Genomic DNA, 24,372 nt, shown 5'->3' on the forward strand with positions numbered 1-24,372 from the left:
ACAATGGGTGAAATACAGTCATTACATTAAGTAAGAATTTATATTGCCGTAAATTTACGGGTACATTAACAGTACATATGTTAGCCTGCGTTATAACAAAATAATGTCTGCGTTAGCACATGCGCTAGAAAATTTAGTGCCAGAGTTTGAAAACTTCAATGCATGAAAACTGCGTAGACTTTGGCGGACTTCCCGCCACGCGTGTGACCTAAGATAAAATGTTCCGTTCACCCTCTCTTCATATTGCGCTGCCTGGTTTCATATTACTCGTGAAGTCGCTTGAAGCGGTTTTTCTTGTCCGTTTTTTTTTCATTGAAGCCTTGTGGCTGCATGTGATAACCAGACTGGAAGAACATGTATCTTGGAGATAGCCATGTTTCCGAATGGTGTCTGCAGCACTTCGAAGCGACTTGGGAAAAGCCCGCTCTTCTCCATGAGGACAAGCTGAAACACACCGATGCGTTTCTGAGGGTTCCTGAAAGACCGGCCTACTTTCTCGTTGTCCGGTTGCCTGCCGGTTTGTTTGACCGTTACCCTTGATTAACCTATCGAGAGGGTTATTTCCTGCTACAGTAAAAGGTAAGATGTACCGCAGTCAGGCGTGTGCCTTGTGGATTATTTCGGCTTTTCTCGTGACATAAAATTTGGCTCGCTGTATCCAATGCAGATTTGGTGTCGCACTCGAAGGTGGAAACTCTTATTTGACGGATTTATTAACTATGTGCCCACGATGCCCACTCACAAACTGCCACCAATCGCCTGAATTTCTTTGCCAAGACCGATTTTAAAGTACCTTTCGCGCTATTTAAGAGCACGGGTTGCAAGAACACACCCTGTATTTTTCACGGTGTACCGGCTCGTATAACGTGTGCTAGAAAAATTGACCCGTCATACATTTACCGTCACCCATTACCAGGCCCCTCAGACGCAACGGCGCAGGCGCAGGTCGCGCCACCGAGGAATACTGGCTCAGTGAGGAGGTGCTTCATGAAGACGTTTTAGCTAGCTAGCGCCGCCCCCAGCATGTCATTCCGATCACTAAGTTCTGTGAGAAGTAGTTAAATCTACATTCTTGCACATCAGTAGCTTCTGTAAAGCTCGCGTAAAATAACATCCAGTTTTTGCTCGTCAATAACCTTCAGTGTGCCCTATAGGATCTTGCTGCGACTCGAAGTCGTCTTTGTTCGCTTCAGCCAGGCCTCAGGTCATACGCGCAGAAATTATCCTATTTTGAACCATCTTGTGTTGCTGAAGAGGATGTAATAGTAGGTAAAGAGTTGTGGATGGTTTACGGAATATGTGCAGTGGTGATCATCAGCATAATTTCCGCATATGACCCGGCGTTAAACTGAAGTAATGCATGTGTTTGTGTGAAGATGATCAATACGCCTTACAGGCGATACAGCTCTCTCCAACGAGTGCTGTGGAAGGAAATTGGTGTGCTGATTTGAATACGCACTTGCATTGTCTTAGCGGTAACGAAAAAGCTGAGAGAGAACTCCTTATTTAAAAAAACGCTGGCCGTGGCATTGTCGCATAAGCAAGATTAGATTAACAGTCTATGCGAAACCAGTAAAGGCATACATGTTTTTTTATTAAAGTGTAGGTGCACGCCGAAATGACCTCATAATCACTCATGCTTCAAGTTTATTCCCTGCATGGAGTGGCGTTTCAACCTGTGTTGGCATTCTCCTTTAGTTCGGGATGATGTGTCAGATGTCAGTTTCCTGTGCTGCTTACATCAGTTGCAATAATAATAATAATAAATAATAATGTGTATTATAGTGCCCAGGAACGATGTTGGTATACTGTGGCGCACTTGACAAAACACGCGAATAAACTTTACCTGATCATGGGACTAGATAAAAGGTATCGAAAGATAAAACAAAGACGATATGAGTTAATCACATATAACATGTACAGCTCTAAACAATATATATATATATATATATATATATATGTATATATATATACACGTGTTGCAAACCTTGTCTCTCTCTCTAGATGTATATAGATATATATATACATCTAGAGAGAGAGACAAGGTTTGCTATAAAGCATAAATGACATATTGCACGAAACAAAACAATAAGCAGGTACATTGTACAGAACAAAAATATAGACGCAGAAGAAAGTAAATGTTCGTTTGCATGCACGTTTGCGAATTCGCAAAGCTTGTCAGAATTCTTCTTTCTTATCATTTTATCGGAGTTTGTAATTTTGCTATTTTGTGAGGTGAGCTTAATTCCATGCTCCTCACAGAAGCATCTAAGGTATTGTAAAAAATGTCGACCAGGAATAATTTCATAAAAATGGGCCTCCATCCAACAGTGGCCTATAAAGTGAAATGGAGTGACAAATTAAGAAGCCCAATGCTTCCCACGTACCTCTCCATCTCGAAATTCCCAAATAAACCTACCAACCTACCACCGCAGTCCAAGAGCTGGAGAAGCCGCTGTGTCCAGCGACACCTGCAAGTACCGTGCAGGTAAAAACTTTATTACTGAGACACACTTACCTTCTATTTAATTATCGCAAATATATAGTTGAAGTACACGCCACGCTGATGCCAGTAATTAGCGTTTGGCACTGTCCCTTAATTTCTTCTGCTCACATATCATCTCTGTCTCAATTTTCTTGTTCTGCAAGGTTTCGCAGGTTGAAATGCCCGTATTCGTCGCTCTCAAGCTCACGATGCTGGCACTCACGGTGCTGGACAGCCAAGGAGCACAAATTGACATTCCCGGCGACATCATCATAGGAGGCCTTTTCCCTGTGCACCACAGGTCTGGCCGCAGCGGTTGCGGCCCTATAAACGGCGAACGTGGCATTCAGAGACTGGAAGCCATGTTGTTTGCCTTAGACCGAATCAATCAAGACCCTTCTTTGCTAGGCGGAATATCACTCGGAGCAAAGATACTCGATACTTGTTCGAGTGGCGAGCACGCATTGAAGCAGACGCTGCAGTTCGTCGATCCACCGGTTGACACGGGAAGACTCAAGTGCGCAGACGGGTCAGTGCCCAGTCTAGATAAGGACAAGCAGAAAATTACGGGAATAATCGGCGGTTCCTACAGCGAGGTGTCCCAGAAAGTGGCCAGTTTCCTAAGGCTCTTTCACTTGCCCCAGATCAGCCCGGCGTCCACGGCCAGCTCACTGGGTGACAAGACCCGTTACGACCTCTTCGCGAGAACAGTTCCCCCGGACACACTGCAGGCGCACGTCATGGCAGATATCGTTCACTACTTCAACTGGACTTACGTGTCGCTCGTGACGTCCGAAGGCGTGTATGGCGACTCCGGCATGACGTCATTTCTGAGAGACGCCAGGACAGGTAACTTTTGCGTCGCAGTTGTGGAAGTAGTACCTCGTCTGACGGACGAGGCTACCTTCGATGGCATCATCCAAAGTTTATTACGACGACCACTGGCTCGTGTAGTAGCTCTATTCACGCACGGCCAGGATTCACGCGCTCTCTTGGCAGCCGCCAAACGAGCCAACGTCAGCAGTCACTTCATGTGGTTGGCCAGCGACGGGTGGGGTACGCAGGCGCATATTGTCGAAGGCCTGGAGGACCAAGCCGAAGGTGCCATCACCATCGAGCTTGACTCCAAGGTTATTCCTGAATACGACGCGTACATGAAGAACCTCACAGTGGAAAATAACGAGCGTAACCCCTGGTTCAGGGAGTACTGGGAGGACATGTTTCAGTGCAGCGTGGACGCTGACAACACGTCGGCGGCCTGCGCGGTTTCTTTGCGTCTCGACGAGTCCGCCGGATACCGCCAGGGTGCTAAAATACAGTTCGTGGTGGATGCAGTGTACGCTTTAGCGCATGCTCTGGATGAGGCCTCGAAACAACTTTGTCGGGGACAAAATGAAAGCTACTGCGAGGCCTTCCGCAACCTCGACGGAGAGAGCCTCTACATGAATTACCTCTTGAACACTACTTTCGAAGGTGAGCTCCCCACTACGCACTAAAGGAAGATAGTTTGAAGCGATAGCTTTGTACCTGGTATTCCATCTAGTGTTCTGTCTGGTCAAAAGTCTTTTTTTTAATTGATCAGCGTTTGTGTATGGGAGATACAGTGTTGTTGGTCAGCCTCATTACCTCATTATTTTCAACTATGGGGCTGATTTATATTACTTTTCTATCTGTACTTCTTGCATACGAGTATTATTACACCCTTTCCGCTGACTAGACATGCATTTTCCGAGCGTTGCTAATTGTAGCATTAAGCCATTAAGTCGCAGCTTCACTTCCTCTCAGTACAACCAAACCAATTAAATATCTCAATATCGTCATCATGGTTGATATTTTTTTCATTAAGCACGTCAATCAGTCTTTTGCACAAATGGGCAAAGGGGAGGGGGGGGATAGAGCAAACAATTAAGAAAACAAAGGTACGGTTGAAGGTTTCACATAATAGTAAACGTTATGAAATTGTTATAAACTAAAAAACACAGTGAAAACGAAAGAAAAATTTAAACCAAGAGTAACAACGACAAACTGAAGACTATTCGCATAAAACTGCAGCTCACGTGCATGCTCATCAATCAACCACCACTTCATGTGCACGCGGTGACGTATTTGCGCAAGGCGCAGGTACCATACGCACCTTGGCGAAGCGTCTATGTTTGCTGCTGTATACTGCAGGATCATCTAGCATGCACTCAACTTGAGGGCTGTTGCATTTATGATGCTGGTGCACAAATTTGCGTCTTCTTGGCTTTTTTTGTGTCTTTATACTGCTATTGCGTGAATGGCAAGGTGACACGAACCAGTGCAAACATTTGCAAACAATAAGCACGGCAAGTAAAATGGCAGCTAAGCGCACAACTAAAAGGCACATGTGACACACAAAAATCTTCACGAACCAGTGCGACCACCAGACATAAGTTGTCATCGCAAATAATACTTTGAGGCGCTTCCCAGGAAACGCGAAAGGCGCATTTTTATGCCCAGGAATATCGTCAGAAGCAAGCAGCTGACTGATTGCGATACAAAAAGTTCCAACTAGTGGATAATACAGAGTCAGATAAGTATTTGAGGCATAACTGGAATAAAGCATTCGTCTAATGTCATATCAATTTTTTCGAATATCTCACTTCTCGCCATGTGCAGTTTTTGAAGTGGAAGTGGAATATTTATTCAGTTTTAGTGCACATATAGAAGTGGGTATATATCTGTCATGCAGAAAGAGGTCCCATAGTGAAACACTGTGGGGTGACCTCTTGTCAGTTGCAATTCAATCTAAGTATGTAGATAAATCCGTCAATTAATGTTGCTCCTGATTTTGGCTTAACTTGCATCGCGATCTGCAAGAATTGACCAGTGCACTATTATCGCTGCTCCGACGGTGACTTGATGATTCTTGAGGGTGCTTCCATTTTTATCGCACGTCGGAGCAGAAAAGCAGCTGGCCAGTATACGAGGTGTGAACATCTCGTTGCATATAGTTAATAATAGTAAGAGGACGGCAACTTGAGACAAGCAGAAATGGCGTTTCTCAGACACAGCCCAATTCAGTGTGGAGCACGGCATTGATATTGCTTCAGAAACTAATATAGAAATATTTTTTGGTCAATCTTGCCCCAGTCACTGCACCTTAAAGGCACTGCAAAATGCTCGTCCTTGGTCTTCACAGATCTCGTTGGCAGTGTGGTTCGTTTCGATCAGCTCGGTGATGGTCTGGTCCCTTACCGTATCTACAACTACCGACGTCTGGATAACAGTTCCATCTACGACTACATTCCTATCGGCCGCTGGGAGCCGTACACACTGCACCTGGACTCCGAGAAATACTCGTGGAGCACTGAAGATAGCCGACCTCCAGTGTCGGTATGCAGCTACGACTGCGCCCTGGGTCAGATCAAAGTCATCTCGCTGGACAACAAGTGCTGCTGGTTGTGCTCCGCGTGTAGGCCCCTAAAGACAGTAATCGACGAGTTTACTTGCTCCAACTGAAATCTCTGTGTTCTGAACCTTACGAGTAGTAAAGAACAAGGAGTGTTGGCTCAAGCAATGATGGTTCCTGACAGTTTATACTGACAGGGCAAATAAAGGCAAATGTTGTTTTATTCGCGTATTCTCCCTTTCCACTTGCCTTACCGATTAGCAGGCAGATGATAAGACGGAGAGATTGAAGCAATGCTGTTTATTGAGCAAACATCCACCCTTGAAAAAAACGAAAAAAACAATGACGCCGAAGGTCAAGACGTGATCGGGGGTCATAAAGTGTGACAAGAAGGCGAACCCAAATGACAAGGTCATTTGATCTCGCTTTGTTATTATTGTGGTACTATCGTAACACAGCGTATGGTTATAAGGTGGCGTGGATCTGCTTTTTCAGGGCTGGAAAAGGTTTCGGAGAATGTTTGATCAGACATACGTTGTTAATTCCCATCATAATTAAACCTGAATTAAGGCAAAATAATACTGGTTGAAAAAGCCGAAAGCAATGAACCGCAATAGATTACGCATTTTCCTAATCTGCCACATTATAAACGAGACAAAAAAATGGTGTAGATGTTGTCTTCTATTTTTTTTTTTTTTTTGCATGTAATGGGGCAAGACTATGATCGAATCGATCATAGTCTTGCCAAATTACTGCTGCAATATCTTTAGTGCCACATGGCACTAAAGATGCGCATGTAGCTTGCGGAAAAAAAGAACACATAAATTTATGAAATATATAAGCGTTTTAATTCACAAATCCCGCTCAGGTGTGGGAAGAGTTACATAGCACAAATGGGCATTTGTATCACCGCACATGCGTTGCATGCACGCGAAGAATCAGTCGGGCGAACACCTCGGCTTTCATTGTGAACAGTGGAATGCGTTCTTTGCAAAGAGCACATTTTTCAAATAAGCGCAAGGTAACTCCAACGTGAGCTAATAGACTCTTACTTTTTTAAGAAACTGGAAACGAGCAAATGCGTCAGCACGTCATCACTGTCCAGGACGGAAGAACTCGAATTCTCAGATGCATTTCAGTAACCTTGTGTCGTCATATAATATAAGGCAAGGTGATCAGCATGTATATAAGAATGAATTTTTATTGCATAAATTTCCATTATAAGTCAGTTCTTTGTTATATATTTCATGTCTGTATATTGTTTTCACTGAATCCTTAGTTCGTTTATCGTAAGACATACTTTATTCGAGAAACGATACGCGCGGAAACAAATAATGTAGAAATGAAGCAAGCCTACTGCCAGGCTCACTCGCTTTTATTATTATAGCAAACACTAACCCCCGTATTTAGAAATGCATCTTAACCTGAAGCCCATACTTGACTTGATCTAAATGATGCGTATTGTGAACGCGTCGAAGGAAACGCAGTGAGCGTCTTGGGCACGTTCAAGCCGGGTGTCGTTTATATCAAGTCAAGCACGGGCTTCAAGTTGATACATTTCGGAATATGGGGGTAATTCTGCAATGCGATTCAAGTGATAGACAGTCAAAGCGCTGTTAAAGAAGAAAACGGTCTGAGACACCAGCACAGTGCGCAAGTTGAAGGCACGCTCTGATTAAGGTAGTTTAGATAACATCCTCCTCATGAAAGAAGTTTTTTACAGTATATACATAATGCAGTTCACATAGGCTTCTTCTGTCGATAATTTATAAAGAATGAATCCATGCGGACATTTTCCACACGAAAGTACACAAACATTGATGTTGTGTATGTATGTGTGTGTGCGTGTGCGTGTGCGTGCGCGCGCGTGTGTGTGTGTGCGTGCGTGTGTGTGTGCGTGTGCATGTGCGTGCGCGCGCGCGTGTGTGTGTGTGTGTGTGTGTGCGTGTGTGTGTGCGTGTGCGTGTGCATGTGCGTGCGTGCGCGTGTGTGTGTGTGTGTGTGTGCGTGTGCGTGTGTGTGTGTGTGTGTGTGTGCGTGTGTGCGTGTGTGTGTGCGTGTGCGTGTGTGTGTGCGTGTGCATGTGCGTGCGCGCGCGTGTGTGCGTGTGTGTGTGTGTGTGCGTGTGTGTGTGTGCGTGCGTGTGCATGTGCGTGCGCGCGCGTGTGTGTGTGTGTGTGTGTGTGTGCGTGTGTGTGTGCGTGCGTGTGCATGTGCGTGCGCGCGCGTGTGTGTGTGTGTGTGTGTGTGTGTGTGTGTGTGCGTGCGTGTGTGTGTGCGTGCGTGTGCATGTGCGTGCGCGCGTGTGTGTGTGTGTGTGTGTGTGCGTGTGTGTGTGCGTGTGCATGTGCATGTGCGTGCGCGCGCGCGTGTGTGTGTGTGTGTGTGTGTGTGTGTGTGTGTGCGTGTGCATGTGCGTGCGCGCGCGTGTGTGTGTGTGTGTGCGTGTGTGTGTGCGTGTGCGTGTGCATGTGCGTGCGTGCGTGCGTGTGTGTGTGTACGTGCGTGTGTGTGTGTGTGTGTTTGTGTGTTGGCGGGCGCGCGCGTATTACTGCACTTTCTGGCTTGGAGTGCAATCGACAGCGGCGGCGTGTTCACACCACACCCATTTCTTATCTCTCTGCCCGTCGCTGCAGCCGTCGTTTGGTATGGAAGTCCGGTGTTCGTAGCGGTGGGCCGCCCATTACTCTACGGACTTGCCGCAAGCGTTATTTCGAATCTTCGTTCGTGCTATTTTCAGCGAATACAGTACGGATATTTTTCGATTAGTAATATACGTATAGTGTTTATCCTTGTTCAGAACACAATTTTTAGTGAACACGCAAACACAACTTGCGATACAATAATGAAATGACCTAAGTAAAAAAGTTTAACAAATTTGCGCACACAATTCAGCATGTGCGCTTGCACCATAACATTTATTTATTAATTTCATAATTCTGAAAAGAAGTTGGCACCTGTAAGTGGCGCTGGCCTGTTCTTTGTCACATATAATAAATACAAGAAAATAATAGCAATACACAAACGGGTTGCTATGATTGCCGTTGCAGAAATATTGCCATAATATATAGAATACACACATGTATAAAAGCGAAACACTAATGGGAACATTATCATTCTGCTAGAGTTTTCAATTATCAAATTTTTTGAAAGCATTTCTGTGTTAAGACACTGCCCTTTGAAGAATTCACCAGATCTGGCTCATTTGGCCAACTTAAAAATAATTTAATTGAGGTGGTATACGTCACAAAGCCATAGTCATGGCTATAAGAAAGGCAAAAGTTAACACTTTAAACTTTCTAGACCACCTTAGGTCCTTTTACGAGCAACCAAAGCTCGTCGTTGCTTTCAATTTGCCTTGAAATGAGGCCGTCTCAGTGGGGAATGGAACCTGTGACTTCGAGTTCAGCAGCAGAATCATAGAACGCCATAGCCACTGAGAAATTGGTGGTTCATATCGGATATATTCATGCCGTGCGTCTTAGCAAAGGCAGCAGAAGCGCGACGAAGAGGGGCGATATGGTAATGCCGGCATGCGGCACCGTATCCGGACGTGCCCGAGTTGATAACGGCCTATCAGCCGGCCGGAGAAAGGAGCAAACGCAGCAAGCATGTGAGTCTAACCCAGGAAAGTAGGACAACGCCACAAACGTTGTCTCTTTAGAAAGCGAGATTTTTTTTTTTTTTTGGGGGGGGGGGGGGAGGGAAGAGGAGCTTGTTAAAAAGACAGTAAAGAAGGATAAGGGGGATTTCATTTGTGGAGTAACAAATAGGCCTTTCTTAGCGTGAGCTGAAGAGTGATTAGGCCCATGAAGGCTATAGCATTTCAACGTCGATTGTTTTAATGTGTCTAACCAACGATGTGTAACTTCCTCACTCGACGAGTAGCGCCGCCACCTCGAGCTTCCTGTGCCTTCATGGGCTTCCACACCGTACACTAGGTACTATTTAATTGTCGATCAGCACAGAAGGATCGCATTGTATATTAAAGTGAGCACACGCTCATACATGCGACTTCTGCAACTTACCCTCATAAAAGCAACCACAGCATACCAAAAGAATTAAATAATTGATGTCATCAAGTAGGGACGAGAAACTCATGATGTTTTGAGCCTCATTTAGAAAGAAACATTCTTTTAATGAAAGGTTCAGTCTTTTTTTCCCGCTGATGTGATAGTCAACCTTACTGTACAAAAGAAGTGCAAAAGAAGAGCTTTGCAGACAACTGCACAAGATTACACTAATTTTGTGATTCCCTTTACTGCCCATTCAAGAGCGCACGTCCTGACGGATCTATACGTTAGAATAGTTTTATAAAATGAGGTAACCTTAACAAAATCAACCATCTTCTTAAAATAAAATATTTGAAAGCCTGAATAAGCCTAATATTTCTTTGAAGCACTGCTTGCCACATGGTGTATTATGGTTAAATATATGCGTGCACTCCTTCGGTGAAGAAGCTGTGTAAGTGGCCTGTGATACGTGTGGTCTATAATTAGGTGTTTATAGTCTGTGGGCTAGTCGGTTCGTGTCCCTGCACCTCTAAGCTCTTTTTTCTCGCTTGTGGCCTTTGCCTCTTAGCACAGGCACCATAGTTGGCAAGCATTCGCTGTGTAGACGCAGGGATTGAGCACTTCAGGCACGTCACAGGATCCTCAGGTGCTGGGCCCGAGGTCCAGGTTGTGCAACATAAATGTACGACGTAGGCTAAGTTAAAGTGTATTTTTTTAATTCTTATTAGGCTAAGTGCTTTAATATTTCTTAATACGTCGTACAAGTTTGTCTCCCTACCAGATTCCACCAAACCTCCGTCGTTTCTCTCGCTGCACCTGCATCCTTCAAATCTGCGACTGAAGAAAATTTGTGGTCAAGTGCATCTTCTCTTATGTATACGTATACTTTTTTCTTGTTGTTAGCACTACCACTCCTCTCTGTAAGGACTCACGGCCTTGAAAGTACCTGAATAAATAAAACAAAATAAATAATAATTAGCAGCACTGACAAACATGTGGCACAAGTGGTTTTTAACGTATTCATTGGAAACAACAAAAAGAAAAACAGCTGTGCACGAAAGTGTGTTAAGCAATCAGTATCACATCCACAGACGTCGGACTGCATTTTCTTGAGGTAATTGTATGTCTGATTGGTTAAGGAGGCAGTTGTATACAAGTTATATCGGATTTATTAGGCCGCGCGCCTGTGTGCCCGGGAACTGACAAAAACGCTTTGAAGCATTCGTTATACGCAATGGATGTGCCTTTAAGCAAGAGCAAATGGGGAAAGTAAAGTGATGAAATAAAATATCTAATGCAGTTCAGAAAAATATTTTCATGCACGGATCTGATTAGGTCATGACAAATATTTTTATTTATTTAATTTTTTTGGCAAACGTTGTCACTATAACAAACTTCATGGAATGACAGTCAACTCCGCTCGTTGACAATACAAAATAGTTATTGCATAAAATTAAGCAGATAGGATCGCCACGGTGCCTGGGGTGCAGTGTGCGACAGAACAAAGCCCTTTTAATTTACTATTGCAGACATTTCACACTTCAAAGGACCACATAAAGTGTATTCACTGAATGTAGTATTTCACGGTTCGTGTCTTGAGCTAGGACATGTACTTGGACCATGGACTAGTGCCACTTGTGCATCCCATGCTGCAAACACGCTATTACCTCTACTTTGAGACACTGTTCTCAGCGATATATGGCGGGATCAGTTCTAAGTTTTATTGAATTCTTAAATGTCGGCTGTTGCAGATAAGATAATTCTAGTCCTTGAGCTGGATTGATCAGAGAGGAGCGGGCATTACTTGCACAAGAAATAAAAATGCATATTCAACTAATAACAAATATTCACTAATTATCTTCTTAATTAATGCTTTAAAGCACATATTGCAATTTACGAATGGTAGCCTGTGAGTTTGTCAGGCGCATCCACTTGGAATGAACTTTCAGAATGACACCAGTTTGGAGATGTGCGGCATCAAACTCGCCCTTAAATGCACTGTTGGTCCACTTCCATATTTAACAAAACGCTCCTTTACGTATTGAAGCACAAGGGTAACTGGAACGCCCATGTATTTCATCAAACACTTCGGGATATAATATATCGAAACTGATGTTATCCTGAAAATTCATTTCAAGCGGATGCGTTTTGCAAACTTGCAATATAAACTTGCACATATTGCAATAAATTGCAATATGTGCCATAAAGTAATTAGCTAAGGAATTAATTACTACATTTTTGTTGAATAGTTGAATATTTGTATCGATTTCTCGTGCTAGCAATGCCCACCTTTGCGAGTAATCCAGCACAAGGACAAGAATTATGCTATCTACCACAGGTGTTTTTTTTTTAAATTCCGTAAAACTGAAAAATGATCGTCCTGTACTTTATGTATATCTGTTGTTTGTTGTGGGACCCACCGTGATTGCCCAGTGGCTATGGCGTTGCGCCGCTGAGCTCGAGGTCATGGGTACGATCCCGGCCGAGGTGAAAGCATTTTCATGGGAGCGAAATGCAAAAAACACTCGTGCACTTCACCAAGTTGTCAAAATTAATCTGGGGTCCCACACAAAACTGCATGCCTCATAATCAAATTGTGCTTTTAGTGCAGGTAAAGCGTCAGAATTTAAGTAAAATTTTTCTTTGTGTGTACACCCGTGGGCAAAAGTATACGGACCACAGCGTCGCCGAAAAAAACTGAATTCCTTCATAATTAATATGCATAAACTGGAATCAATGGGTAAACTGAAAAGTTCGCAATGCCAAGTTTGAACTGCTGTCCTCAATTTCAAATTGCGTTCACAGGCAGAGGAAAAAATCGGCTTTATCGCGCAACCCCTGGTCCTTATACTTTTGCTCACGGGTGTACGTCATGCATGTCGTACGTCCTATGCATGTCATTTCATTTATCACCGCATTATACTGGACTAGCATTCTAGGTGTGCTGCCTGACAAACCTCTCCAGTTCTCATTAAAGAGCATCTCACCCACTCAACCATTTGTTCGCGATTCATTGCATTTTCCCCTACCGTAATTGTAAAGAGCGGGCGGCCTTCTGTGTATTGGCACGCGTCGTTGATTTACTTTTTCTCGGTCACCATGCAGTTTCCCCAGATTATCACTGTTATCAAGTTATCGCTCGGCGCAAGACGCTCTTGCCGAAACTTCGTGAACGTTGTCGACCATTCAATAGTAAGAGAAGCATGTCTAATCAAATTCCACAGGCGACAATACGGCTGTACAATCTGTAGTGTATGCGAGCGCCAGCGATAATTTTGCAACATGCGGTGACGCATACACAGAGAGTGGGCAGACTATGGGGCAGACTTGCCCAACACCACCTAAATAGCACAAGGCCTTTTCACTCCGATCCATGACGTCATGCTACCATTGCCAAACCTGGCGTGACGAAAGCGGTGACGTCGAAATCACCGCTGCTTACTCGGGAGCATCCCCATTAGGTTCTATGGCAGTCGGGCCAGGTAGCGTGACGTCATGGATCGGAGTGAACAGGCCTTGTGCTATCCAGGTGGTGTTGACTTCACCCACGGGTTTAGTTTTTCGACGAACGCCGATAATGCTCACGCTAGCGGCGATATCGTCCTATCGTTGTCACATAAGCGTTGCTTTGTTTTCAGGACACAAGTTCGCCGAATAAAAACTCGATTCTTTATTCACACCTATAGGAAGTGCGTCTGCTTTTTCACCGCGAGTGCACTAAACAGTTTAAGTTTATCGGTGGCTGTCGATGCATACTATAGGAGCTGTGCTAGTTCCGTAAAATAATTTACAGCCATCCACTTCTTTATATTTTATTGAGTACATGGAAAGTAGGTCGCTGTATTTTTCAAGCGGAGGTGTTAGTTTATAAGAAAGTAGGCAGGAACAACTCATAACTCAGACCTGTATGCGAACGTACACTGTCTTATCGGCGGTCCTAGTATATGAAGCTTACCAACGAGATTGAAGAGTTGATCCTAGTACAAATCAGAGAATGCGTCTGTCTCTGCGAACTGGGCACGGCGAAGCGTTTGGAGCAATGTATGCACGGCAAAATAATGGCCCAGCCAGTATCGCCTCACCCAAGTTCCCCCGTTTCTATAACGGCTGAGCATTTCATGCCGAGTTACGACGCGTTTGAAGATAGATTCCTGGCAGACACGGGAGAACAAGGAACTGCGCAAAGGCAAGCAGTGCGTGGCAGCTACGTAGCAAGTCAGAAAGAAAGGGGGGAGGGGAGAAGAAATAACGGCACGCCTATACCAGATTCCTGTACACGGGCGTCCTCAAAGGGCCGACATTTGTTACGAAAAGCAAAGCTTCTAAAAGTGGACCGCAAATCTGGCCACCGGAGACGCGTGGAGCCGTCACTGGTGGGAGGAAAGGATTGGTATGCTGGGAACAGGCGGGGTTGGCTGCCTGTTGCGCCTTTAGCGTCCGGGGGCGCTTTCGCTCAAAACGCGGAAATGGTCGCGGTGGCGAGAATGGCCGGCCACAGACGTGTGCACGTTGCTGTCCGGTCGGCAGCGAAACTGGACCGCCGCTTAGTGTGGACAGCCGCGGCCCTTGCGAGGCTTTGATTAGAGGGGGACCCGCCAGACGGATGAGCTACTGCCGTCCGCTGGAGGATAAAGTGCACGAGAGGCGGCCTTGTCAAACGCCGCATGTGCGTACGAGCAGCGCCGGCTACACGCCGTGGGTCAATGAATCCCGGCCAAAGCGGGCATCCAGAGAACAACGTTTCAGTGAGGGAAGTGCTGAGATAAACGAATATATCAAGGTCCCTCCGGCGGGTATTTATATCCTCCCTCTTGGAACTAAGTTACGACGAGGAAGAGCCGCGGTCATGAAGACCAGTGTACGAGCTGTTTTCTTAAGGAGGCGAAAAAAAATATAGGCGAATTATGCAAAAGTGAGCGCAGCAAGTGGAGGCTCTTTGTAGAGCAGCTGGTAGACATTTGGGGAAGTTTCTCTCTCCTTTTGTTTTCCGTCGTTATGCTCAAGGTGTTCTTAACTGCGTGAGAGCTGCAGCAATGGGATGACCAAAGCAGTGCGCGACCGGGGGGGCGCACCGAATCACTCGAAACACGTTCGTTTGCGAACTGGAACGAGACAGCACAAAAACAGTGTAGACCAATGATCTTGGAGTGAACACTCATTCGCTGTCATTCAACATTACTGCAGTTTTTCGGTGTCGCGAAACGTATTTTATTGCATCAGGCAGTGTCTAAAGGTACATCCGACTTATCCTTTGAGCTTTGTAATAGGTACACCCGTTAGCAAAAGCGTACCATCGACGAGTTCCCCTGAATTTCTTCGCCCAGGTTAGTAACGCAGCCTGGTCTTCACTACTAAAGTACGAACTTCACTACAAGAACACCACAGTGTACTCGTCAATTGTTAACTTTTCGTCTAAGCAACGAATAGTTCATTTTTTTTTTGAGGAACCAGTTGTCCGTACACTTTTGTTAAACTATGTACGTTAGACGGACCCAATAGCTTTTATTTTCTTTCTTTTTTTAATGAACTACGTCCGATGCAACTAATAAATTTTGAAATGTTCCGTGTCACGATACGTCGGACGTATGGACTCTATGTCGTCGTATAGGTATCGGGAAGTACCGGGTTATTATTATTGTTTTATAAGAAAGACTGGAGCGCGCTATTTATGAACGGTATATCTATCACCCGTGCACGGTTAAAATTTGCAGAATACGAAACCTAAAGAGCAAGATGCAGGTTATATCCGTAAACCGTAAGATGCAGGTTATGTCCATATCTATAGCTTCGATATGCAAGGCTATGGTCCCAAGATCATGTTCAACTTATTTAGATCTGTGTGGAGGTCATGCCTTTCATTTCCAAAAGGATGGGAAGTAATACAGGAGGTGTTATATAGTCTCCTCGACAACCGCAGGCTTTGGACTCGGTACTATCAGCCATTCTAATCAAAAAGGAATATTCATTGTTGAATGCAACACCCTGGGGATATCAACACAGCACTATTTCCTCGTGCGTCTACATTGCACGTACTGTCTACACCTAGCGTACACAATAAATACAAATCTACAGTTAACAATAGTAACCTGGATGGTGAAATTTCATGTGCCTTGTTCAAAATTCAATATAGATGGCCTTTCAACTGAACATTGAGCTTGAGGTCTGTCGAAAACAATGCATTTAAAAATGAGAGATAAATAATACATACGTGTTATGTTAGAAAGCTTTATGTGTTTAGTCACCACTTATACGTCAGTTATTTCGACCGCAATGATTTTAGTAGGAGAGGTGTGTCCGTCAAATAACACTGGCATGCACTACTTTTACAGTCGAAAAAGAAAAGGAAGAAGAAGCAGTGGAGTTGGTGTTGTGCTTGATAAGCATGACGTCGCGAGATCAACCCCGCCTAGAGGGCGTCCAGAAGCTCTTGGGCTCTGGCGGCATCCTCGGCCTGCTAGACGGCGAAGAGTTGGTCTTCGGAGGCCGAGTTGAGCAGCACGGTCTCCCACTGCTTCCCATCCTTAATTTTTCGGCCCTGTCGAGGCGTCTGAGGGTAGGCCCAGATAATGTGATCCAGGTACGCCGTTCGTTGACAAAATTGACATCTGGCCGTATATTCTTTTGGATAACAGTGATTATAACTCACCTTGTTTGGGTACCTATTTGTTTCAAGGAGGCGCCTTGCCACTGTCTGCTACTTATTAAGTGATGGGTGTGCAGGGAAAAACGGACCCTCCCCAATATGTAATGGTTAGTTATCTCCCTGTAGCTAACCATTCGGCCCTGTCGGGGCGTCTGAGGGTAGGCCCAGATAATGTGATCCAGGTACGCCCTTCGTTGACAAAATTGACATCTGGCCGTATATTCTTTTGGATGACAGTGATTATAGCTCACCTTGTTTGGGTACGTATTTGTTTGAAGGAGGCGCCTTGCCACTGTCTGCCGCTTATTAAGTGATGGGTGTGCAGGGAAAAACGAACCCTCCTAAATATGTGATGGTTAGTTATCTCCCTGTAGCTAACCATCCGGTCCTCTCTCAGCAGCAACCGCGGCGCCCCAATGGCTCGGCTTGTCAGTCCTCGAGCCATGGTGTCAGCCGCCCCGTTGCCGGGGAGAGCGTCGCCGGGGAGGGTTGTCTATATCATCTGGGCGCAGGCGCCCAGATGATATAGACAACCCGGCCGCTGACCGCTAAAGTTTGCCGGGATTCATTGTGCTTCCGGCGGAATGCGCCCTTTGCGTAATTTAGAATTTCGGTTTTAGAATCGCTGTCTGTAATAGTGGCCAGTGTGGAAGCCATAGCGATAGCAATGGCCGATTCCTCAGCCACCTCCGCTCCGTTGGTTTTAATAGATCCGCTGACCCTCCGAGTTGAATGCAACGATAGACATATTCTGATTAGTTGTGTACTCTAGCGCATCGACGTACATCACGTCCTGAGAGCGTTGGAATCTCCTCTGTATAGCCCTCTGTAAACCCCAGAATGAAAATGTTTTAAGCGAATGCAGCGTCGCAGCAATGATAAATTTTTCTGTTCTAATTAAGAATCTTATCACTAGACAGAAGCTTTGAAAGATGCAAGTTCACAAGCGGAGCTTATGCCACCGGCGCGCGAGCCATAGGTGTGCCTTCTGGCATCATTCAGTCATATAACCAGCATCATTGAGTCATAAAATTAAAGGTGTCAGTGTTCACATAGACTCACAATATTATTTGCTACATTCATCTCTGCACTCAGGTCGTCGCTTGAATTTTTTTTTTTTTTACTTATGGGGCTCCAACGCACCTTCTTTGGTTTTCTTTTATAGTAAATTCCCAAGCTTCCCTGTCTACTGCCGCGTACAGGGAAGGTTGGTTATCTGTTATACTAAGCGTATCTCGGTAAGAGACAGGTAAGAGAGGTTATTGAGTGCGCTCACGACGCGGAGCGCTGAGAAGGACGGCAGGCATAATATGTGCTCTTATTAACCGACAGAAAGCGACAAAAAACTCGGCAGCGATGTTCTATTTTCGGGCGTGCAGGACCAACGATGGGTACCTGGCAGCGAAGTTAGGCAGACGAGGCGATCGGGACAGTGATAGCGGTGGTTATTTTGATTTGGTGCTAGCACATAATAGCCCGCCCAGTAGTAGAATCAACAACATACGACGGCGATGCCCTGTGGAGACGACTTCCACGGCGGCAACAGGCTAAAGAATATTCGCAAAATATACCAGTAAGCATTAGTTAGCTCAGATAAAAGAAGAGAGAAAACAAGAGACCTATCTGCTGGAGGCGTCAACGATCGTGAGAGTGCGAGTCGAATCTAGCCCAGGAGGGAGGCGCAGCCGAGTTGACACGAGCAGGCAGACAGCCTTCGCGCTAACAGCCAAAAGGTTCGCATTGGCATACAAGGAATCACGTGCAGCGCTTGCGACAAGATATAAAAGTGGCCGTGGTTTCAGGAATGGGGGCCATTCTCAGGCACGTACCAACGATTCTCCTAGTCAACATGAAGGTACTGGTGAGTAGCGCAGGTCCCCTGCCTTTGAACGCCTCGGATTTCTCTTATTAATAATTATTAATCATTGTTTCAAGACTCCTCATATAAATAATTCATGACACAAATATCTTAACTGCATGCTTCATGATAAAGCGCGCTGCTTATGGCACTGAGGGACGCGGACACGCGTAGCACGTGAACTTGAAGACACGGACGAAATGAAGCACGAAATAACTTTTTCCGTGCCAATATGCGTTCTTTTAATGACATGACAGAGAACATGTATCACCTCTTTATCTATACAGCTAGGTACACAATCTCCCACTTAAGCCGTGCGCAGTGTCCAGGTAGTTGCTTTCTTTTCTCGTCAGCGCAATTGATAGAGCACTTGCACACTTATCGGCTCAATACATTTCAAACAAATCCACTATCTGCCGCTTGGTTTGATCTTTCGTCGGAGCAATAATGTTTGTGCTCTGGACGATATGTGACTCACATGTAATGTACGTACAGTCGTGAGCAAAAGTATACGGACCAGGGGTTGCGCGAAAAAGCCGATTTTTTCATCTGCCTATGAACGCAACTTGAAATTGAGAACTGCAGTCTAAAGTTGGCGTTGCGAACTTTTCAGTGTACTCATTAATTCCAGTTTATATGCTTGTTAATTACGAAGAAATTTCGTTTTTCCGGCGACCCTGTGGTCCGTATACTTTTGCTCACGACTGTACATGTAGTAGAGCACTGCACGGGCTGATTTTTTGAGCCTGAGCCGGGCCCGAACCCGTTTTTACGTTGGGCTGCCCGCCCGAGCCCGACCAAATGCTTTATGGCAGGACCCGGGCCCGGCCCGAGCCCGGAAATAATCTACGTTACCCACCCGGCCCGGCCCGTCACCCCTTTACCTTATAAGCCCGGCCCGAGCCCGGCTGGAAACCGGCCCGAACCCGACCCGAGACCGAGAAAGATCACCGAGCGGCATAAAAAAATAAAATAAAGAATAGAATGAAAGGAATTTATTTCTAAGGCATAAATACATGTCATATGCAATTATGAACACAATTTGAGCGGTCTGAACGCAAACACCAGCGCGAGAAGTAGTACGAATGACCCTGCCAAGCAGTATCGTCAGCAGTTTCCAACGGCGCGACCTTGATGCGGCCCAATCCACTTCGATCGCAGCGCCGCCACAGTATTTTTCCGCGTCGGGCACCTCACTGCAAAGCGTGCGCCGCCCCAGCCGCTCGTCCCACTCAACCGTATTCTAGTACACTATAGCTGAAGCGCAGCCTCGACCGGTCGCGAGCGCAGCGCATGGATGGAGTAAATGAAGGAAGAAAGAAAGCTTCTCGTTCCTCCATGGTGCAGCGTAATGCGCCGCTGCTAGGCGGCCGGTGGAGAACATGCGTGCAATCATGGATGGACGCAGTGCCATATTTTAGCAGCGTGACGAATTATATTATCTTACCAGTCATCGTTTTACCAATTCGCCTTTGAAACATCAGCAAGTCGCGAACGCGCTTGCACCGCGCTGATAGCATTACTTAAATTGATTTAGGAAAGGAATAGAATGACATCCTTTGGTTTGAGGCGACTTCGGTCTTTCTGGACTTTTACATTCCCTTCAAACAGCGCAAAATACGACGGAAGAAGAAAAGGGAAGTACACAGGAGTAGCACTGCTAGCTTCCAGCTGCGCCGGGGCAACAGGTTTTTCAGAGTCGAGACGCGCGAGGATAACTCGCTGCACGTTACATGCACACCACCAGAAATTCCGAGCCCGGCCCGGGCCCGCGTCAAAATACCCGAGCCCGGCCCGGGTCAAAAAGCACATGCCGTGCGCGAGCCCGGCCCGAGCCCGTGAAAAAACTGCCCTACCTGACCCGGCCCGGCCCGGCCCACGGGCCGGGCCGGGCCCGGGCTTTCGGGTAAGCCCCAGCCCGTGCAGTGCTATAACATGTAGCACAATGGCCTGCAAGGCTTCCTCGTTGTGCAATCTGCCCACTCGGGTAACACTGAAGCAATAGGAGCGTTTAAAATCTATCGAGCCGATAAGTGTGCAAGCGCACCATCAACTGCACTGAGAAAAAATAAAATGAACTGCTTAGTCACCGCGAACGCCTTAAGTAAGAGGTGGCGCACCTGTACGGATAGAGGTGATATATATATATATATATATATATATATATATATATCCACTGTCATGTAGTAAAAGTAAATGCAGATTTATGCGAATAAACACTTGTTTGAATAAGCTTTCCTTCATCCGTGTGTTCTTTACGTTCATTGTTACAGCTGTTCGCATACTTCACTGCCAAAAAGCAGCGCACTTTACCATGCAACATCACCAGTTAGCTCCATTTGTAGCCTTGCTACGGCACACCAGTGGTCCTACTTCTATGTTGTTTGTTGTCTTGGTCCTGTTAAGGATGTGATCAATAATTTTTCATGCACAAACTGGCTCCAAAGTAGACCTTTCTGGTACTTCAAAGTAAATTTTGGGGTTAATGCGATTTTATATCTATGCTATTAGCTACTTTGCTATATCACGACAATGCACGTATTTTGGATGTGAGTATGATCTCGCATTGAAATTGAGCATTTATTAAAGCGCAGCCTATTCTGTCTTTTACTTCTTTTTGCGGGTGCTCGCTGCTGCTGGCTGCTGCTGTCTTTCACAATTGGTCCGTTCATGACATAATGCAAACCGCCACCTGATATTGTGCAAACCAGAGTGGCCGGGGCCGCAGACGATGTACGCAAGCGTAGAGGTCAGCTGCAACCTAAACATGCCGTCATGCTCATGCCGTCGTCGTCATTTCGTCGCCTTCATTTCATCATTGTTATTCTTTTGTTGTCATGCCCTCGTCGTCGTTCTGTCATTTTCACTTTATCGTCGTCATTTCATCGTTGTCACGCCATCATCGATGCAATCGTCTTCATCCCGGCGTCATCCACCGTCATCATGCCATCGCCATCATGCCATTGTCATCATGCCGTACTCTTAGTTATGTCATGCTATCATCGTCACTGCATCGTCGTCATGCCATCGTGGTTGTTCCATTGTTGTCATTCCAAGAGCGTTGTCGTATTATTGTCATCATGGCATCGTCGTGACGACATCATCATCATCATACCGTCGTCGTCAACTTCGTCGTCGTGGGATTCACATATTCGAACACCACAAGTTTCTGTTGAGCGAGACGTTTCCCTGCGAAAATGTGTCCAATGTGGTTGTGCGTTCTGCTTGCTAAAAAAAACGCGTTCCTTGCAAACACCAATGGAAGTTTCGCCTAAACCGATTCTCATAGTGCCTGCAAACCACATAATAATTGCCTACTTTCCCGGGTTTGGTGGTGGCTGTCTGGCTGCTGAGTGCTGTTGGATCCAACAGCACTCAGCAGCCAGACAGCCACCACCAAACCCGGGAAAGTAGGCAAAGAATGTTGTAATTATTACGCAAGTAGGCAATTATTATGTGGTTTCCACGCACTATGGGAATCGGTTTAGGCGAAGCTTCCATTCGTGTCTGCAAGGAACGCGTTTTTTTTTTTAGCAAGCCGAGCACACAACCACAATGGACACATTTTCGCAGGGAAACGTCTCGCTCAACATAAACTTGTGGTGTTCGAATATGTGAATATGTGGTGTTCGAATATTGCAAAGTGTGCGTTGGATGTGCATTTTTGTTTATTTATTCTGTCGAAAGTGATCAACAAGAAGGAAGTAAGGGATATCCGAAATTATAACGCGGAAGAAATTGATGAAGCAGTAAAATATGGACGCAGCATAAAATCAGTGAGAAGAAAACTAGGCATAGGACAAGGCAAAATGTATGCACTGAAAGATAAGTAGGGTAATATCATCAGCAATTTCGATGACATAGTAAAAGCAATAGAAAAATTCTATACTGGCCTGTACAGTTCCCAGAGCAGCCAAGCCACTTTCATTCGAAGTAGTGATGAACTAGATACAGAGGCCCCTTCTGTAACTAGCGACGAAGTTAGAAGGGCCTTGAAAGACATGACCATGGCAAAAGCTGCTGGAGAAGGTGGAATAGCGGTCGATTTAATCAACGATGGAGGAGATATCGTACTTGAAAAGCTTGCGGCCCTTTAAGCGCAATGCCTCACGACTTCAAGTGTACCAGAAAGCTGGAAGAACGCCAACATTATACTCATTCATAAGAAGGGAGACGTTAAGCGATTGAAGAATTATAGACCCATTAGCTTGCTCTCAGTGTTGTATATAATATTCACCAAGGTAATTTAAATAGAATCAGGGAAACAGGCTGGCTTCAGGAAGGGATATTCTACGATGGATCATATCCATGTCATCAACCAGGTAATAGAGAAACCTGCGGAGTACAATCAACCTCTCTATTTGGCTTTCATAGATTACGAAAAAGCATTTGATTCAGTAGAGATACCAGCAGTCATAGAGGCATCACGTAACCAAGGAGTACAGGATGAATACGTGAATATATTGGCAAATATCTACAAGGATTGCGCAGCAACCTTGGTTCTCCACAAGAAAAGTAGAAAGTTACCTATCAAGAAAGGGGTCAGGCGAGGAGACACAATCTATCCAATGCTATTCACTGCATGCTTAGAAGTATTCAAGCTCTTACACTGGGAAGGCTTAGGAGTGAGAATCAACGGCGAATAGCTCAGCAACATTCGGTTTGCAGATGACATTGTCCTATTCAGCAACAATGGGGACGAATTATAGTAAATGATTGAGGACCTTAACCGAGAAAGTGTAAGAGTGGGGTTGAAGATTATTATGCAGAAGACAAAGATAATGTTCAAGAGCCTGTTAAGGGAAGAAGAATTCAGGGTCGCCAGTCAGCCTCTAGAGCCTGTAAAGGAGTACGTTTATCTAGGTCAATTACTCACAGGGGACCTTGATCATGAGGAAGAGATTTACAGAAGAATAAAATTGGTTTGGAGTGCATACGGCAGGCACTGCCAAATCCTGACTGGGAGCTTACCACTATCGTTGAAAAGAAAAGTGTACAATCATTACATTCTACCGGCACTAACATATGGGGCAGAAACTTGGAGGTTAAGAAAGAAGCTCGAGAACAAGTGAAGGACCCCACAAAGAGCGATGGAATGAACAATGTTAGGCCTAACGTTAAGAGACAGGAAGAGAGCGGTGTAGATCAGCTGAACAAACGGGGATAACCGATATTCTAGTTGACATTAAAGGGAAAAAATGGAGCTGGGCAAGCCATGTAATGCGTAGGATGCATAACCGGTGGACCATAAGAGTTACAGAATGCATACCAAGAGAAGGGAAGCGCAGTCGAGGATGGCAGAAAACTAGGTGGAGTGATGAAGTTAGGAAATTCGGAGGCGCAAGTTGGAATCACCTAGGGCAAGACAGGGGTAATTGGAGAACACCGGGAGAGGCCTTCGTCCTGCAGTGGACATGAATATGGGTTGAATATGATGATGATGATGAGTTTTCTTGTAGGTTTCCTTTCCACGAAACTTGGTATCGTGCACTGATTGTAAGGCACAGCTGATATCTCCACGTGGTAAAATGTACTGTGCTGTCCTCGCTGTGTTTATGGAAATGAATGGTAAAAGAGGCGCTCAGAACAACGCTGTGCTTTCAATCGTCGGCTTTCCGGGCCTACCCCAGCCAGTCCGACCAATTACGCAAATCATCCTCGGTCGAATAACTGAACGAAACATTTGGCAAGCATTATTCGCCATCCTCACAAAAGCAAAAGCGTTCACGTTTGAATGAATTTTCACATCTCATAAATATTTATGTCATGCCCACAGGACACCGCACTTTGCGCAAAAAAAAAAAAAAAACAATAGCTCGAACCATACACTTCAACCAGAATGCGGTGAGGAAACCGAACTAAATATAGGTTTAGGTCACCGTTGCTCAGAACGCGTTCTACAGCGTACCGTCGTAGTTACTAATTGAAAAGTTCTCTTTACGGCAACCATAAACGGGATCCCGTTTTTAGCCGGTGCGAGAGCGTGAACCGCCGATATGC

General features: G+C 45.4%; 1 protein-coding gene across 2 annotated transcripts; it reads left to right on the plus strand.

The window, feature by feature from the left end:
• Window positions 1–285: 285 nt before the first annotated feature.
• LOC119436009 (metabotropic glutamate receptor) lies at window positions 286–6,515 on the plus strand. 2 transcript variants are annotated; one of them, XM_037702732.2, is made up of 3 exons: window positions 286–579; window positions 2,650–3,958; window positions 5,649–6,515. In XM_037702732.2, exons 2-3 carry the CDS (start codon window positions 2,665–2,667, stop codon window positions 5,966–5,968), a joined length of 1,614 nt encoding a protein of 537 aa, XP_037558660.1. In that variant the 5' UTR covers window positions 286–579; window positions 2,650–2,664; the 3' UTR covers window positions 5,969–6,515. The 2 variants fall into 2 exon arrangements, with proteins under 2 accessions (XP_037558660.1, XP_049511128.1); XM_049655171.1 differs by having other exon boundaries at window positions 288–579; window positions 2,659–3,958.
• The last annotated feature ends 17,857 nt before the right edge of the window (window positions 6,516–24,372 follow it).

This window comes from Dermacentor silvarum, chromosome 1 (genome assembly GCF_013339745.2).
Source record: "Dermacentor silvarum isolate Dsil-2018 chromosome 1, BIME_Dsil_1.4, whole genome shotgun sequence".
NCBI classification, from domain to species: Eukaryota; Metazoa; Arthropoda; class Arachnida; order Ixodida; family Ixodidae; genus Dermacentor; species Dermacentor silvarum.

What these genes read in the sequence shown, in the direction of transcription:
- LOC119436009 (XM_037702732.2), top strand. Translation starts at nt 2,665, where the DNA reads ATGCCCGTATTCGTCGCTCTCAAGCTCACGATGCTGGCACTCACGGTG. An exon ending in CTTGAACACTACTTTCGAAG is followed by an intron (nt 3,959 to 5,648) that starts GTGAGCTCCCCA and finishes TGGTCTTCACAG; the next exon opens with ATCTCGTTGGCAGTGTGGTT.